Source organism: Neolamprologus multifasciatus, chromosome 2 (genome assembly GCF_963576455.1).
Source record: "Neolamprologus multifasciatus chromosome 2, fNeoMul1.2, whole genome shotgun sequence".
NCBI classification, from domain to species: Eukaryota; Metazoa; Chordata; class Actinopteri; order Cichliformes; family Cichlidae; genus Neolamprologus; species Neolamprologus multifasciatus.
Window position 1 is genome coordinate 21,323,667 of NC_140440.1, and position 16,702 is coordinate 21,340,368.

Here is a 16,702-nt window from a genome sequence, read left to right on the forward strand (position 1 = left end):
ATGTCTGATTAAAAAACAAACAGAAATAGACTTAATAAGGGTAGTCTGAGGAACCAACACCCTTCCCCTAGTGGGCCTTATGCTAACTGCCTGGCACCATTGAGCCAATTAGCATTTGCCATAGAATACTAGAATTGGCAGGTGCACTACTCGTGCCCTGTGCTTTTCACAGATAAGAAAATGTTATCCTGAGCACATGTGACAGACATGAAAGGGTCTGGAGATGCCGTGGAGAATGTTATGTTACCTGTAACATTGTTCAACATGACTGCAAATAGGTATCAGGATGAAATCCTTGGACCCATTGTCAGCCCCTATACTGATACAGTGGGTCCTGGGTATCTCTTGGTCCACATCCCAGCCTCATGTGGCGAGAGTGTATAGGCAGTTCCTGGAGGATGAAGGAACTGATACCACTGCCTGGCTCCCACGCTTGCCAGACCAGAATCCAATACGTTCCAATAATCCAGTACCTCAGAGACATTGTGTTTTAGTCCATCCGGTGTGTTGCATCCTCAGACCGTCCAGCAGCTCAGTGATGCCCTGCTCCAGATCTGGAAGGGGATCCTCCAGGACACCATCCAACATCTCATGCATACAAGCACGTGGTTAAACTATTAAGTACTATTTTGAGTTGCTGTAACGAAACTTTGGTAAAATGGACTACATTGGGAGGGATTTTACTATGATTTTTGCATGCCTTTGAATTTTGCCCTCTGTAGTCTGATAATTTCAATTTCCATCAAACAATGTCACAGCGTTCTGTTCCTAACACATCACTGGGTCTATATCAGTGTAGATATTCAGCATGATATTTCTTTTCCCATCGACCCGATGTGTTTTCAGAGTGTTCCTGTAATTTGTTTGAACAATGCATATTACTACCAGTTAAATATCGTACCACATCACATACAAGGGGATCTAAAATGGGTTCAATAATCACAAGGAGGCTACAGTCAGTAGTGACTTACTGATCACATAGTCTCCGAATGGATCGTCATCATCCTCATCATCCAGGTAAGCTGGAGCAGAAGTAATGGAAGATAGAAAAGGCGAGAGAAAAGAAACAAAAAAAGAAAAAAGATTATGAAAAATCAAGAGAAAGCATGAGAAACAAACCAAAAACAAAACTGAAAGTGCTCAAGACAATCAGAGAAACGGCCTGACAAAAAAAAAAAACTTAAGGAAAGAAAACAAAAACAAAGCGAATTGCAGTCTAACCTCCGATTATCTGCCTTTTTTATACTTATTCTTGTTCTCAGCCTGATACTTCCAGCCTTCATTAGGAGGCAAAGCGCTGACCATTAAACTACAAAAGTAGTTTCAGCACCACGCGGAGGAAAATATGATCACTCATAATTGACTAGAGAATTCTCAGCTTGCTCTCAGCGCTGCTTCTCACCGTTACACTCCTTTCCCCCCTCTTTCTCTAGGCAGGTTCTGACGATGGCATGAGAGCCCATTACGGCTCACTAAATTCCCTATTAGAATGGCAGCACAGTCGTCAGCAAGTTACAAGTCCAACACAAACGATATTTTACAATGTGTGTAACCTTTTTTTAAAAAACTGATAATATTACTGTTACTATGAGTGGACCCTCACTGCCTGCTTACCCCAGCAAGTTGGCACAATAACGCATATTTGACTGCCCTCTTTGTCAGCTGTATAGGAAAATCCTCCCTCATCATCCTCTTTCCATTTATTCATCGTTTAGGTTTTCCTCTTCTTCTCTGCCTTTCTATCACTCCCGGCTACCTTCCCTTAATGTGAGTTAGCATCCATCTACTGAGATCGATATCCCGGGGCTTTTATTAAACACTGCTCTTATGCATCTGTGTGTGTGTGTGTCTGTGGTGTGGACCTGCCTGCCCGTCTTTGTGCATGTGTATTATCAGCTCCAGGTCGACAATGCTCGACAAGGACAGGGAAAATTTTCTATTCATCGCTTAATTTTGTGCGAGTGTGTGAGCACGTATGAGCACCATGTTGAATAGACCAATCATTATTGATCCTGACTGCGGGGCATATTTCAAACCTTTGGCTTAACCAGAGGACATACGCATGCAGATGCATGCTGCACGCGCGCGTGTGTGTCTATCACCACTTTTGTCATTCCGGCATGCACTGCGCTTAGTACATGGACAAAAAGTCCTTGAACCGCCGGGTGAAGTATAGAGGTGTACGCACACATACACATAGCATGCGCACGCTCTCAGTGGTGTGTATTTCTGAAAGCGAACTGTCAGTGCTGCTCTCACACACCATTCATCACAAGCTACTAATTCTGTTAGACCATTGTCGAGCCTTTCGCACCCCACGTTGCTCTCTGAAAACTCAATCAGAGGCTAATGCCCCCAACCCTCCCAACACACAAACACGCGTGCTCTCACTCTCAGTTTCTTACTCACACACACTCACAGAGACCCTGAGGGGACAGCAGTGGTCTTGGGGGACCCCACCAGCCCAACTCTATAAGTGTGGCTCGAATTTGATAGACAGGCGAGGCACGAACTGAGTTACTCGTGTTGAGAGTGGCTGCAGTGTAAATCTAACTGCTAACACCTGAAAGCAAAAAAAGGTCTTACAGTCACTCGGTGGCATATAATTATAATCTGCGTTGCATAGTATAAAGCACTTTTTATTCAAAACGAAAATGATCATAATTAAACATTATCTTAATATCCTTGATTACAAGACAATCACTTGAGTGCCGTGACTGTCTAAGGTAAAAAAAATTAGAAAAAACCCTGTCAGCCGATTTGAATGCAGTTTGATTTACGGTTTGCTTTGTGTGGGAATATTAAAAAAAGAGGACAGCGCTGGTGCAGGCACTCTGCCACCTGTGCTAGTAGATTTGATTAGTTAATCAGAGGAATCACTTTGCCCAACTCTGCTTTTATAAAGCATAATTACAGCTCCAGCTACCAAGGAAATGAAAAAAAGAAAAGAACAAAAGGGGGAAAAAAAGTTCTCAACTGCAGATGTTTTTAGAGACATTTGGAAAGTTTTGTTTCTGGTCTTTTCAAAAAAGAGAATTAATACTTTAGCATAATAAAAGCATCACAGCAAAGCTCCTTAATAAAAACAGAGTGAAGAAAGGCTCTGCGAGGAGGGGAATTAAGGCATTTGAGCAAGCCCAGATCGGGGGCAGGGTTAGTCAGAAAAGGCCAGACTAAATTTAGCGCCACCTTTTCATTCTCTAATTATGAGATTAATACATCCTGTCACATATGTCACAATACAACCTCATGATTTATTATCCAGTCAACCAGATGGAGAGATTGAGCCAGAGAAGGAAGGAGGAGGAGAGGGAGTTTGTCTGAAAACAGCTAATCAGCATGCATGTGTGATTTGGGCCTCAACTGAGCGGCCAGTCTGTGTATATAAAGTTGGCAGGCGGGGAAAAGGCAAGATTTATTGATGGGAACCAATGCTGAAGTTGAATTTGATTCTGTATGTTTCCTTTAAATGGCTGCTGTATAATGAGAGGAAAACACAGAGGCATATGGACCACACACCCAAACACACACACAAGCATATGAGGAGCGCTGGACTATGGATTGTGGCCATAAAGTCTGGCCTGGGCTTCAGGTTTAAATCAATGTCAGAGCCTGATCTTATTTCATTTAATGCATGTTTTAATCATTCTCCCTTCTGATCAATGCAGTTTGGATGTGACCATCAGGCACTGCTGTGGGAATTTACAAGCACTCCTGTTCTCCTGCCTGTGTTTCCAGACGGACGTTTTACGAGGCAGTGCACAGTGTGACAGTAAATCTCTTCCTCCACTTTGCCAAAATGAAATCTCCAAATGCTGCTCACTATGCCCATATTTGTTTGTCTCCCGCTAAAGAAACTTGCATTGGCTGTGCCAAGTCAACGTTCTAGTCTCTTTATTTTAATAGTGTCTGGAAGGGGCAATAAACGGGAAGTGTCTTTATTCAATAGTCGACAATAAAACTGGATGTAGGGAAACTTTGAAATCCCTGAGTTGCGTTTATGAAACTAATTTAACAGGCTTTGCATACTTCTCTGTAAAAGGAATTTACCAGTGAATGAAAACACCCCAACAAGCGAATAACAAACCAGAAAATGAAAAATCCTCTCTTATGAACTGAGAGTCAGGAAGCTGGTGTGACAGATACCAGAGCTCTGCAGGGGAAATGAATACACTCAAACTGCTCCTTAAGCAGTAACTTATTCACTTAACGGTCAATTCATCCTCATCAGTGGATGAAGCTCACAGGACAACATGTAAAATGTCAGTAGGAGGAGCTCGTAGCTATTTTGTATTGTTCATTTCCCATTTTTTGGATATACATAGATACTTAAAGGGAAATATATTTAGATTTCTACAGTTTCTGCAGACCCTTGACACCCATCTCCATATCAGCTCCTTCTATTTGTGTTAATCTCATCGATGCCTTTTGTGATGACAGCTACTATGTTCTTGCTGCTTATGCTTTCCATGTATGGGTGTGGAATGGTGACAGGGCCTGTAAAACAGTCACACCAGCAGATATGCATTAACAAGCCACCTTATTAAGTGCACCTTGTCTAACCCTCCTTTTCCCTCAGAACTGCATTCATTCTTTGTCACATAAATTACTATTAATTTGAATACACTATTCTACATATTATATATTCACTATTATACAAACTATTAAACTCAAACTTGAGGGTTATTCAGCTGGAAGCAATCATCAAAAGATAGCTACGCTGTGGTGATAAAGAGGTGGACATGGTCAGCAGTACTCATGCAGGTTCCAGCAAATAATTGATGCTCAGTTGGTACTAAGAAGCCCAACGTGTGCCAATAAAATGTCCCTCACACATTAGACCACCTGCAACCTGAACCATCAGTACAGGGCAGGGTGGATCCATCCTGACAGTACTGCCTGAATGTTGCAGCAGAACAGGCAACTTCTAATGTCCAGTTTTGGTAAGCATTTTCAAAATATCAGTGTCCTGTTCTTAGTTGACAGAAAAGGCACCTCGTGTCATGTTCTCTGCTGCTCAAGGTTCGATGTGCTGTAACAACTAGTTTCAGTTACTGTGGCCTTCTTTTCAGCTCAAAGCAATCAGCTCAAAGTTACTTGTGACGAAAGGACCCACAACACACAGCTTTGCAGGCAGTTGAATGTTTATTTATAATGTCTCCAGTGACTCCAGTTAGGCAGTTTTGCAGCCGCCCCTCTCTAGTGCAGTACACACAGCTCTGCTGTCAGGTCCCAGCATCCTACTCAAACAGGGAACGCACAATTATACAATGGAAATCAGCTGTGTTGGTAAGCCTTCCTCTAACACCACACCTGCTGCTCTGCTCCACCCCCCACCCCTCCATTCTGATGCCTGATTTGAACTTCAGCAGTTGATGTTGACCAGGTCCACATGCCTAAATGCAATGAGCTGCTGCCATGTGATTGGCTGATAAGACATTTGTGTTAACGAGCAGTTGATCAGGTGTACCTAACAAAGTGGCTGGTGAGTGTAAACTAAAGTATATGGCTGTATCCCAATTCAGGGTCTGCAGCCTTAAAGTACGCAGCCTCAACGATCCTCAAGGGCCGTGTACTTAAAGACCGCTAAGGCCGGAAGTGCGAGGCTTGTGAAATGGGACGGTCTAGCCTCCGTTGCGCTGCCCAGGTTGCCTAGCAACCATGATACTAACAGCTGGAAATGTTTCATACAGCATTGTTTGACAGAAATGAAGGAGAAAATCTTTTGTTCATTTGTTTGTTTCTACATGAGCTTTGATCATTCTCTGATTAAGGTCAGCTATTGAACGGCGTATATTTTAAAGTAAAGGCTTTAAAACCAAGTTAGTACAAACGTCACTAATGTCACATAACTTTGCCGACATGTGGCCAACAGTAATGTTTTAATGTTCTTCGTTATTAAACATTTGCACATAAATAAGTGAAATAATATTCAGTACTTACTTAAAGTTTACTCTTCGGGCGCCCCTCATCTGCCGTTTTTTTTCGGCAAAATTATCCACACCCACCGCCGCGCTATGCATTCTGGGATATGTTGGGCCACGAAGTCTACACCGCCACGTCCTTAAAAATCAGGGTCGTGAAGGACGCATGTGAGGGCCGCATTTTGAGCAGCCTTCGAATTGGGACAGCCTTCGTCGCGTCGCTGTGACGTAATCGGCCTTAAAATGCGGCCTTTAAGGCTGCAGACCCTGAATTGGGATACAGCCTATTTCCCAACGTGAGACACTGACAGCCATTTTAAAAGCACGGGTGGGGTAAATCTTTTTTCGAATGCAGTTTTTATTCCAAATCATAAATATAGTTCGCTTTGCAAACACTTCAGATCACACATAGTGACACTTGTTGTGCACTTTGTTTGTCTATGCAGTGGCTGTAAATGTAAAAAAACGGGAAAAAAAAACCTGTATTCAAGATTCTCTAATGTAACATCTCCTTAGGTGTATGTACAGTTTGAAGTGCTGATTGTGTTGAGACTAACAAAGGCACCAGGAATCGTGATTGCTATAAAAAAGATAACACTTTTTAATTTGTTATTGACTCAGCTTTTGTTTTGATTGTTTTCCAGGCTTTTCACCTCCTCCAGGAACAAAGATACAAAAATAGTAGATGTAGTTAGGCACTCAGATATACGGGTGTCCAACTACACGGTTAGGGAAACGTGTGTATTTTGTTTGTTCGCCATTATAACGACATAGAATGGAAAAACAAAGATCACAGATGTGAAGTAAAAGAAATCTGTAAATATATACTTCACTGACTCTTCAGTCAGTTGCCCTGCTGTCAACAAAAAATAAAAAATGAATAAAAAAATAAAACACACAAACTCTCACACAAACACAAATTGTAATAACCTGGAGGTTTGTAATATCTGTCACGGTTTCTGTGGGTTTTCTATTTTGGTAGTGAAATCTGCAATAGGGCACACGCAGACATTCATCCACATGCACCCTGAAGGGGAACCTTAGACCCTCAAACTGAAACCTGTCAGTCACACTGCCAAGCTATACTGACAGGAGCGTAACGAGAGCTGGTGAGAGGCACCGTACGAGCGAACAGAAAGACACAAGAGGAAGCTTGAAAGCTGGAGAAGAAAGATGGGAGAGGAGTGAGATGAAGAGGAGGAGGAGGAGGAGGAGGAGAAGCAAGTGGAGGTGAGGCTTCTGAAGATTGTTAGAGACACGGCGAGATGAGAGCGGTGCAGCATGCTGCTTGGTGTTTTGGCACGTCACCGTCTTTTTGATTTGTTAGCATGTGTTTATGATGTTGTTTCTCTGTCTGCTTCTGTCAATCTCTATTATTAGACCCTCAGATCCTCCTCCTGCTGTTTTGACACTCCCGCTGCTCCTGTTTCACACTTCCACTCACACGGTTCAGACTTATACACTCTCACGCCGATAGACAAGCGATATAGGACACGTGTCAAACTCAGAAACATATATGCACGTGTGCAAAATCGACACAAGATCAACATGCGCTTAATGCTAAGGTTTGGCGGGCGCTTTAAAATGTGACGTGCGGCTGTATCTGGTGTTTTGTTTGGAAGCAGAAGCAGGAGCAGAGGGTGAGATTTCATCACTCAGAGAGACTAAATAACTAATGGATTGACTTGATCAGACACACGTACACTCGTCTTTCTATCAGGCTGCTGCGTTGCCTCTGATCTCTTCATGCTGGCAGAGACACCAGTGCAGACGCCTGATCTAAATCTACAGTCTGTGAAACCACGAGACGGGCCTAAAGGTGTGAGATGGTGGTTTCCCTTAATGCTTCTGTAGAAGGCAAACTTTTGAAGTGGAATTAAATTAAAATTACTTTGATTTGAGACGTGTACTGCATAATCAAAAGTATGAATGTCTGTCCCCCCCCAGGAGCGTATAAATAGACTTGAATACTACTTTTTTGACAACGTTTATGTTGCGATGTTTCCATGTTTTGATTGCCTGAACAATCGACACTCGGTGACATCATACTGCATGCAAGTGATTATCACAATACAGAGGTGGATTAAAAAGCTAATTCTACAAGGTCCTGAAAAACAGGCGACAGAGTGCTCAATGTTGTTCCTCTGGCCCTGAAACAGAGAGAGTGAGAGCGGCGTCTGCAGCTGATATCTGTGGCTGCAAGATTAGCTTGGTAATTAACCACAAAGCAATTATCGGGTGGTTGGAAGAGAAGCGCATCTCAGGGAAGGTGTTTCTTGACGTGTTTAATAGGTGTTGAGTAGTTTGATCAGTCGACAGAAGTTGTTTCGGATTCTGAGGCTCACAGTCCAACAGAGGTTGATCCACAGCTGATATGTGCGGCTGCCGAGAATTCAATTAATTAGACTGTTGCTCTTCCTTCCATCCACTTTTCATTAACCTCCATTGACACCTCAGTGAGGCCTGTGCGCGGGTTTACGACTGCGTCAGGATTAACAAGGAAATGGGAAGTTGGCAATAAACAAAGATGCCGGAGGAATGAGATTTCCCCTGGGAGAAACGCACTCTCGCAGTCACGGGGCGATTTAGAGAAAAGATGCAATTGGAGAAGCGAGATTAGCTCCTCTCACAAAAGCTAAAATGCAATCGGCGCTCCCCCAAAAAAGCTCAGAAGTTTTTTTTTTTTATCTTCTTGTTTTGAAGACTGACAGACCAGTGGTGAGATATCAGCAGATAAGTGGCTTAAAAGGGTGGAGTTAGAGGGTTTTGGCTAAGTGCTATTGATGAAAATAAAGAGGCCCTCTGGGGGGGTGTCCAACTACTGTTCTTCAGATCACAAACAGACTTAATCAATAAATCCAACTCTCTCGCAATTCAAGCAATGGCTGTCTGTCGGAGAGAGATTTTCGCAATATTGTGTAAGATTTATGCATACATTCCCTTTCATGGTCCCATTTCATATAACATCAGCCCAGAGCATCAGCCTCACTATGTTCACGCATTCTCATCGAATTCATACTCTTCCACCTTTTTTCTCAGATCATGGGCCTCAACTTTAATAAATGAAACACTTCTGAGAGTCCTTTGTCCTACCTGACTCATCATCGGACTTGTTATCATTCTCAGAGTCAGTGAGGGTGAGGGCTGAGTTCTCGCGACTGGACACTCCTGAGCTTCGGCGGGACTTTACCCCTCCTCGTCCGGCCCACAGCTGGATGGCCCGCTCTGGAGACAGCGGCCCCTCGGGGTCTGAGTCGGCGTCAGAGCCAGCGCTAAGGGAGTAACCCCGCTGGAGTAGGCCGAGGTCGGGACAGTAGGGAACAGCGGCGGGGTGCGGAGGGGGAGATGGCTCGCACACTCCGAGCTCGGCCAGGGTGAAGTTGCCCCCTGCGAAGGAGAAAGATGGGTTTAAGGGGATTGCTGAGAATAATGTGCGTAAATGCAGCAAAACTGATCGCACTAGCACAAACGAATGCTCGCACAAGCAAATGCTCACGCACGTCTGGAAAACAAACCCACCATCACACGCAGAGAAGCACACTAATTATGAAACCACGGAGGCGGAGGAGGAAAATTGCGCTTTGTTGTGGCAGGCAGGAGGGGGAGAGATGACGCAGCATGAATCAGGCACAAAATAAAAACTAGCTGCTGGAAGAAATATGTACTGGCCTGCAAGCCTGTTAAGGCTGGCTGAGAAGGCCCGGCTGCCTTGCTTTACTGATCCACATTGGCATTCATGAGGTGTTGATGTGAGATCAAAGAGTTGCTCACTTGAGGCCTCTCAGACTTTAGTGGGGCTGCTTCGTTGCCTTCTGGGTTTGATCATCTCCCCACCTAGTTGCCATTGCACGCTGGACCCCAGGCTTTCCGAATGTACCGCAGTCTGCTGCAGCACCAGCCCCACCGCCTAACACTCTCCCCCTCAAGACAAACCGACTCGTCACGTCCAAAATAAATATATAAAATTATCCAAATTAAAGCACATCAAAGGAGATCAATAAACAGAGCTGCGGCCCAATTAAATCCAAGCTGAGGAAAAAGCAATTAAGGAAAAAGGCATGCTCAACCAATTTATTCTCTATACTAATTAAAAGAGTATTGTGGATGCAATCGCTCACCATCAGCTGTTGGGGTAAAGGGATCGGGGGAAAAACAGTTGTGATTCACTTCATTAGCAGTTTGTGAGGGAGGGTAAAGGAAGAGGCGAGCAGAGAGAGAGGTTGGCATTGTGGTGGCACACTATATGAATCAGCGCGCTGGGAATCGCACAGCTGTGTGACTGGGTTAACTGTGACTCATCAGGCGTACGGACGCAATCACAGAAAGAGGAATTAAACAGATGAGAATCGTCTGCTGGATCTTCACGGCCCCTCTTCACAGGCTCGGCGGAACTCGAGAGTTGTGCTGAAAGTAATGCGGAGGGAAACGCAGCCAGGGAAGTGATGAAAGGCTCTATACTTCTACTCAGGCAAACAGATGGACTAGGCTAGAGAGCAGAGGCAAGTATAAAGCTCCACAGGTGGATTCGGCTAATGCGCTACAGCTTGCCAAGCTTCCAACAAGCTACAGTGCAAAGGCACCCAAGCACCACAAGATATCAGCGAGTATTACCATTCCTCGTTTTCCTCGCTTCATTGTCTTTTCCTCCCACTTAACATAAAAGGAAGACAAAAGGAACCTTCTTTACAATCCGTGAGCCAAGGGACTTTGACAATTTGTTGGCAATTTACACTACAGGATCTAACTAAAGTCGATGAACTCATACCTGAGATGAAGTATCGCAGGAGGACAGGAGAGAACTCCAGGAGGCCTGAGAGAGTAGAGCACATGGGTTCTTTAACATCAGTCAGCAAATTATCCAGAACTGTTCTGCTTGCTAGAAAAGCGTCTACTCCACAATCACAGTCAGGATGAGTTTTTATGCAGATTATCCCATCCGCCTAAAATGACAATAATTGGGCTACAAACACAGCTAGTCTACGTAAACACTGCGTGGACACAGTTACACAACACTTAAGTGTATGCTTGAGTGCATTTGTGTGCGTGTGTGCGTGCATGCACATATCTAATGTTACATCCCACAGGACACCGCTCTGTACAATTAACATCTCATAACCAGTGATTACACATGTAAAATCCAATCTCTCCTTATCACCATCAGCTGGAGACACCGCCCGATGCACTATGTATTCAAAGAAAGATGGATTGGGGCGAGGGGTTGAAGCAGACGTGAAAATCTATCTCAGTTATTCCTCAAACAGAAAACCAATTGCATGTTTGTTATATGATATTATGACAGATGTGGGGGCAAAATGTGGCACTGAATTCTAATCAAATCAGTCCCTGTCCGTCCATACGACACCGTCGCTGTCATGCCCGCCCTTATGTGCATTAATGTGTGTTTTAAGGCTTGTGCCATTTTGGCAGCAAACTTGGGCTGTGTCTGTTAATTGTCTGTGTGCTAACATGTTTCAGGATCCAAAGAGCCAAAAGCTATCCCACCATGATTTTACTGATGTTCCAGAGAGCTTCTGTTCACTAAAGGCCCAAGTTTATCAGTCTTCAAGCGCGCCACAATACCAATAATACTTGCAAATATATAGTACTTTGCGAAAGTCTGTATATTTCACTAGGGAATTTGAAAATTGAGACATATGCAAACATGCCGGCCTATACAGTATATAAAGTAAAAAAGAATGCTTTAACCCTTTAAGACCTAGCATAGAACCAAGTCCGCCAGAGCTTATATTATATTTTTACATGCTGTAGTGCCATTTTTGGGAGCATTTCAAGTTGCTATACATCAATACAACCATTACAGCCTAGATTTTAATAATATGTATGAATTAAGTGTATAGTGATTACATAAATTGCAAAAAAGTGCAATAAACTACAAAAAAACTGAAAATCGTTTTTGTTTTTTTAACATATATTTCTAATTAGAAAAATTTAAGAGGCTTATCCCTCAAAACTGTAAATACAAAAAAGTTGCACAAAATAGTTTCCCACCACAGGAAATTTATTTTGAGTGCCTTCATAGTTTTATTTTTGAAATACACCAATTTTTATACACTGCAGGAAAAACGAAAATAAATATTATAGTGCAAATTTGCAAAAAAGCAGCATATGCATCAAAATAAACTATTTCCAGCAGTGCAATATGAGTCCTAAGCATCCCAGAAATGACACAGAAAGTCATAAAGTCAAACATAACTTTTAAAAACACCAGTGTAGGCTCATTGAGGCCCGGACGGTAAAAAAAACTACATTTCCGCAAAAATGACGTCACTTCCGGTTTCGGCCAGATCATGGCGGACATGTGATAGTTCGCGCTGACGTCTAATCCAATGTAGGAAGTGTTATGAACAGCTGATCGGATCGGCAAAGCCTGTTTCTGGAATATTATGTTTTTGTTGCTGCAAGCGCTTTTTATGCAGTTTTTGCAAAGCTATATGTGGAAGGAAACTGTGACCTAGCACAAGCTGATGGCATAAGATGTAAGTACAACTCCTCAGGTTTCATATGCAAAAAAAATTATTGCACTAGCTCACGTGGTTGCAGTGCTACCGGGATTTAAAAATAGTTACGCAAAACAGAGCGTGCTGCTCCAACCGGTTTTAAAGGGTTAAAGTCAGTATTTGGTATGACCACCTGTCTTCAACACAGCCTCAACTCTCTTAGGCAAGCCTTCTTGTCACTTCTTTAAGTAGCTTTCATGAACAGTTTTCAAGGCTTCTCGAGGGACATTCGAAAGTCTTCTAAAGATGTTGGCAGCCTGTTGTTGACATTTTATGTAGATTCAACAAGAACTGGGAACAAATGATGTCCTTTGGCATCTGCTAGCTAAGAGGATTTAAAGCTGGTTCTTTGCTAGCTTTTCACATGTAGACGCAACAGTTGTTCCTACCTTGAGTTACGTGCTTTTTTAAATGTTTTAGTCATTCAAGCATAAAAAGGTCAGTGTTATGTCATTGTTAAGTGACTTAACAGAAAAAACAATCCCCTGAAAATTGGTACAAGGACACTGAAAATGTGTGAAAAATCAGCAAATGTCCATAGAAAACCTATAATTTTTTTTTAGAAAGGCCGGAGAACAATTAGTTTAGAGCACCTTTAAAAAAGTACAAGAAAGTCTGGCTCCTTGGAAGCAAAATTTAAAGGAAAAAGGGGCGGCTCAAGTCTTTTTTATAAAAGACTTGAGCCACTGAATAAAAATGAACTGAACTAGTTCTCTAGTCGCGAACTTTATCTCAGCATCTGTATCTTAGTCCTGGCTTCTAATATCTAATGATCAGAAAGACTGATCCATGATTAAAAATCAGGTGTGCTACACAGAATATCCACAACCCTCATCTCCACTCCGTGATATTTTGCCACAAACTGGCTTGGGCATCATATTGAAAATCTACTGAAAAGTTATATTTATAACTAGAAAAGCATTTTGAGAACACAGAAGTCATTCAGATATTTTTCAAAATCAGCAGACAAAAATGGGATTGATCATTAGCAATCCCATTTTTGACGTAAACAACCATGCAATACTCACTTCATTTTACACATGACTTCACCTCATCACCATGGAAACAGTGATTTGGGAAGCTGTTTATTCATTTTCCACCACCGATGTAGGTTTTTAAAAAATAACCATATAAGCATAATAGTATTGTGAAAATAGTCTCATATCGTCCATTCTTACTTCAGACAGAAAAAGTGACCTTGAACTTTGACCCTTTTCTTAACATGCATTCCCATTAAGGCCAACCTCCTTCCCCCTGCTCTTTGTCTCTCTGCTGAGGTGCTTCCATTAAATCCACTTTATTGCCGTTTTGTTCACTGCTCTGTCTGTCTGCTCTACCTCCATCTTTTCCTCTTTTCATCTCTCTCCCTGCAAAGAGTGTTTACCATGACCAAGGATTTCATCAGTCTTCACTACCGCATCTTATGATCCCCTTTTTCGTCATCAGCTTGCCTCACTCTGTTTCACTCACTATTTTTTCCCTTATCAGCTTAAAAGGAAGCGCACCCCCCACCCCCATCTTCACACACAGTGTAGCACAGCAGCAGCCTGTGCAAATGAAACTGTGGATCATTTTTCATTGCTTTGACACAATGTTAATTCAATCACCAGCTTCAATCAAAAGTATTTTCACTTCATTAGGATATTTAAAAAATAATAATATTATGATTTTTTTTAAAGAATCTTCAGGCAATAAAACTTAAGTCTTACAGCTCTGACAGAGCTAGCATATTTCAACAAGGCCTGAACTGGCTTCACTTGGCTAATTAGCATAAGCAACACCAGTGCATGGCTAATTAGCATACCCTTACATGCACACTTTTCTCTGCTACTATTTACAACCTATATTCACACAAACTATTTACAGCAACAGAAAGGTTTATTTTAATCTTTTGAAAGGTGTTCTTAAGGGAAAATCTCACTCAGTGAAACTGCACATTTTAAAGCTCCATTTGCATACCTGTTACTAGTAGTTTCCATGCTAGAGTTTCTCTGTCACATAATCCTCCCATTGTGTCGGTGTTTATGCACGGAAGTGTTTCAGTTTTACAATCTTCCTTCAGGTTACTATTGTGCCTCTATTAGTAATATAATGAGAGCTCAATAAGGTCAGGTAGCAGCAGGTAGAGTCTGTGGGAGGATAGGGTCCTGTAGCTATATGCGAAAACAGAAGAGGTGATGTTCGTGTTGGTCTGCTTCAGGATCCTTAAACCCCTACTAAATTCCTCTGCATCTGTTTGCATGCTCTTATGTCTTGTCTAATTGCACAGATTAATTATGCACTCTACAATTCTGGGAATTTTTTGATCTGGGAAGCATGACCCTTAACTGCAAGCTGCCTTTTATTCTCTACTTGGTCATTTCTGCTGCTTTCCTGACTCTGCTGTCCTTTTCCTTTCTCTTGGATCTGTTGAAAAATGTCATCACTAAAGCATTTATTAAGAAGCAATATAGATGTATTTTTTATTGCTTCAAAATTCAGATAAAAGAAAACACAAAAGAGAAGTTCATTTTCTTCAGGCAAACTAAAGTGCAGCGCAGATGAATTCAGAATTGGATGCAAATGAAAATGGAAAATATTAAGAAATGACACATTTTGGCTGCTATTAGCAACAAATTTCTGCATTTCCTAGCTGTGCCAAAGAAAATAAGGCTTTTACTGTTATTAACAGTAATTTTACGTATGTCAGGAGATTGTTGGAGAACCTACCGTGCACAGTGGCATTTGCTTCCTGATTTTGATGCAGCCTCCACTGAGGAGCAAATCAGTTCACTCGTTCGGCACTTCAGGGCAAATCAGAACTTGTTCTGAACTCGCACTCCCTTGAATGCTGAAAATGGCATGTCCGAGGGTGGCCCGGACTGTAAACTATTCAATCTTAAAAAAAGCAGCATAATTGCAGGCAATGAAACCCACAAGTTCTGCCTGCTTTACATCCTTTACAGAATTACACGGTGGGGTGGAGGAAAGTCAACCAGCATAATGCAGAGTCCTGCTGCCTATACTTTGCCTGTCAAACTGCTAACAAGCACAAATGATTTTTTAATGATAGGCCCTCTATCCCACAAAGCTGTCTACTCACAAACAGTCACACTTACACACATACACTGTGCATTGCACACTTTCGCTCCCCCACGCACACACACACATAATGAGTTTTATCAAGGGAAGTACATTTGGTTTAATGGATCACTGCCAATGCCATACCCACTCACACTACTGTATTGTTGTAAGTTTCAGCAAGATGCTAGCTATTTCCCCCATGTCACTTATTTTTCTGAGGCACAGCGTGTGGCGCATGAATACTCCAAATGATTATGTACTGTACTCGGGTAAAGGGAGCTAAACTTACTGCTGAGCAAAGTAACAAGTAAATCTGCAGCTTATAACATGCAGTGTTTCAACCAAATGATAGGTCTGTGAAGGTAAATCCAAATAAATCTACAAGACTCTGTTTGGCTGAATAAAAAAACAAACAAACAAACAAAAAAAAAAACACTGTTTGTACCAGTGAGGCAATACAGTCATTTTCAGGAATTTGAAGGCTTATTGTAGAGTTTAAAAAAACAACAACTGCATAGTGGTTAAAGTAGATATTAATGTCTTTTTGTTTGTTAAGCCACTTAACTCTGACCTGTGACTCATTCAAGCATAGAAACAGCACCTGACTTAAGGTATGACAACAATTTTATATTGTATCTTTGTTACTAGCTGCCTGTCAAAAAAAACAAAACAAAACAAATACACACGCACAATCTATGAATATAAAAAATCCATTTTCCTAGCATTCTGTTTTGTTTCCTAGCAAAGTACACTATTAACGATTAGTTGATAGTGTACCAGCATTTACACTATCTAAATGCTGGTTGGACATATCGTCCAACCAGCATTTAGTATTTTGGGATCTAGTCACCCCAGAGTTCTCAGTCGCTATACCCCAGTAGGGAATAAACAAAGGGACCGTCAGTATTTCTAAGTGGCCAAAAATGACACATGTTTGCATTCAAGCGGCATAGTGTACCTTAGCAGTAGTAATTATCACAACAGGAAAGTAATAAGTATACAGAGCAGCAAGGCAGGCAGGAAACGTTAACAAATTAGTAGACAGAAAACTTTTTTTTCCTAACCAATACTTCATCTAAGTGTCCTTTAACATTGACAGTTATGAACCGGTTCATTCTTGCAAGCATAATGCCAGCGCTCACTAATTGCTATGCGGTAGTGTAGTAGTTTAATTAACACACTGTTTTTTAACTAAAA

The 16,702-nt window shown here is 41.9% G+C and overlaps 1 protein-coding gene and 1 long non-coding RNA gene across 14 annotated transcripts in view; one reads left to right on the plus strand and one right to left on the minus strand.

Annotated features, from left to right (window-relative positions):
- Positions 1–16,702, minus strand: part of tenm2a (teneurin transmembrane protein 2a) — a 232,015-nt gene that overhangs the window by 144,336 nt on the left and 70,977 nt on the right. For 4 of the 13 annotated variants that reach the window (XM_085131673.1, XM_085131664.1, XM_085131746.1 and 1 more), the window contains exons 3-6: positions 10,690–10,734; positions 10,536–10,574; positions 9,018–9,311; positions 972–1,022 (exon numbers count right to left, since the gene is read on the minus strand). In XM_085131673.1, coding sequence (XP_084987799.1) covers positions 972–1,022; positions 9,018–9,311; positions 10,536–10,574; positions 10,690–10,734 — 429 coding nt within the window. The remainder of the gene's footprint in view (positions 1–971; positions 1,023–9,017; positions 9,312–10,535; positions 10,575–10,689; positions 10,735–16,702) is intronic. The other 9 variants (XM_085131731.1, XM_085131726.1, XM_085131739.1 and 6 more) reach the window with 5 other exon arrangements.
- The window catches only part of LOC146524308 (uncharacterized), a 132,264-nt gene that overhangs the window by 40,720 nt on the left and 74,842 nt on the right, over positions 1–16,702 (plus strand). The window lies entirely within an intron of this gene.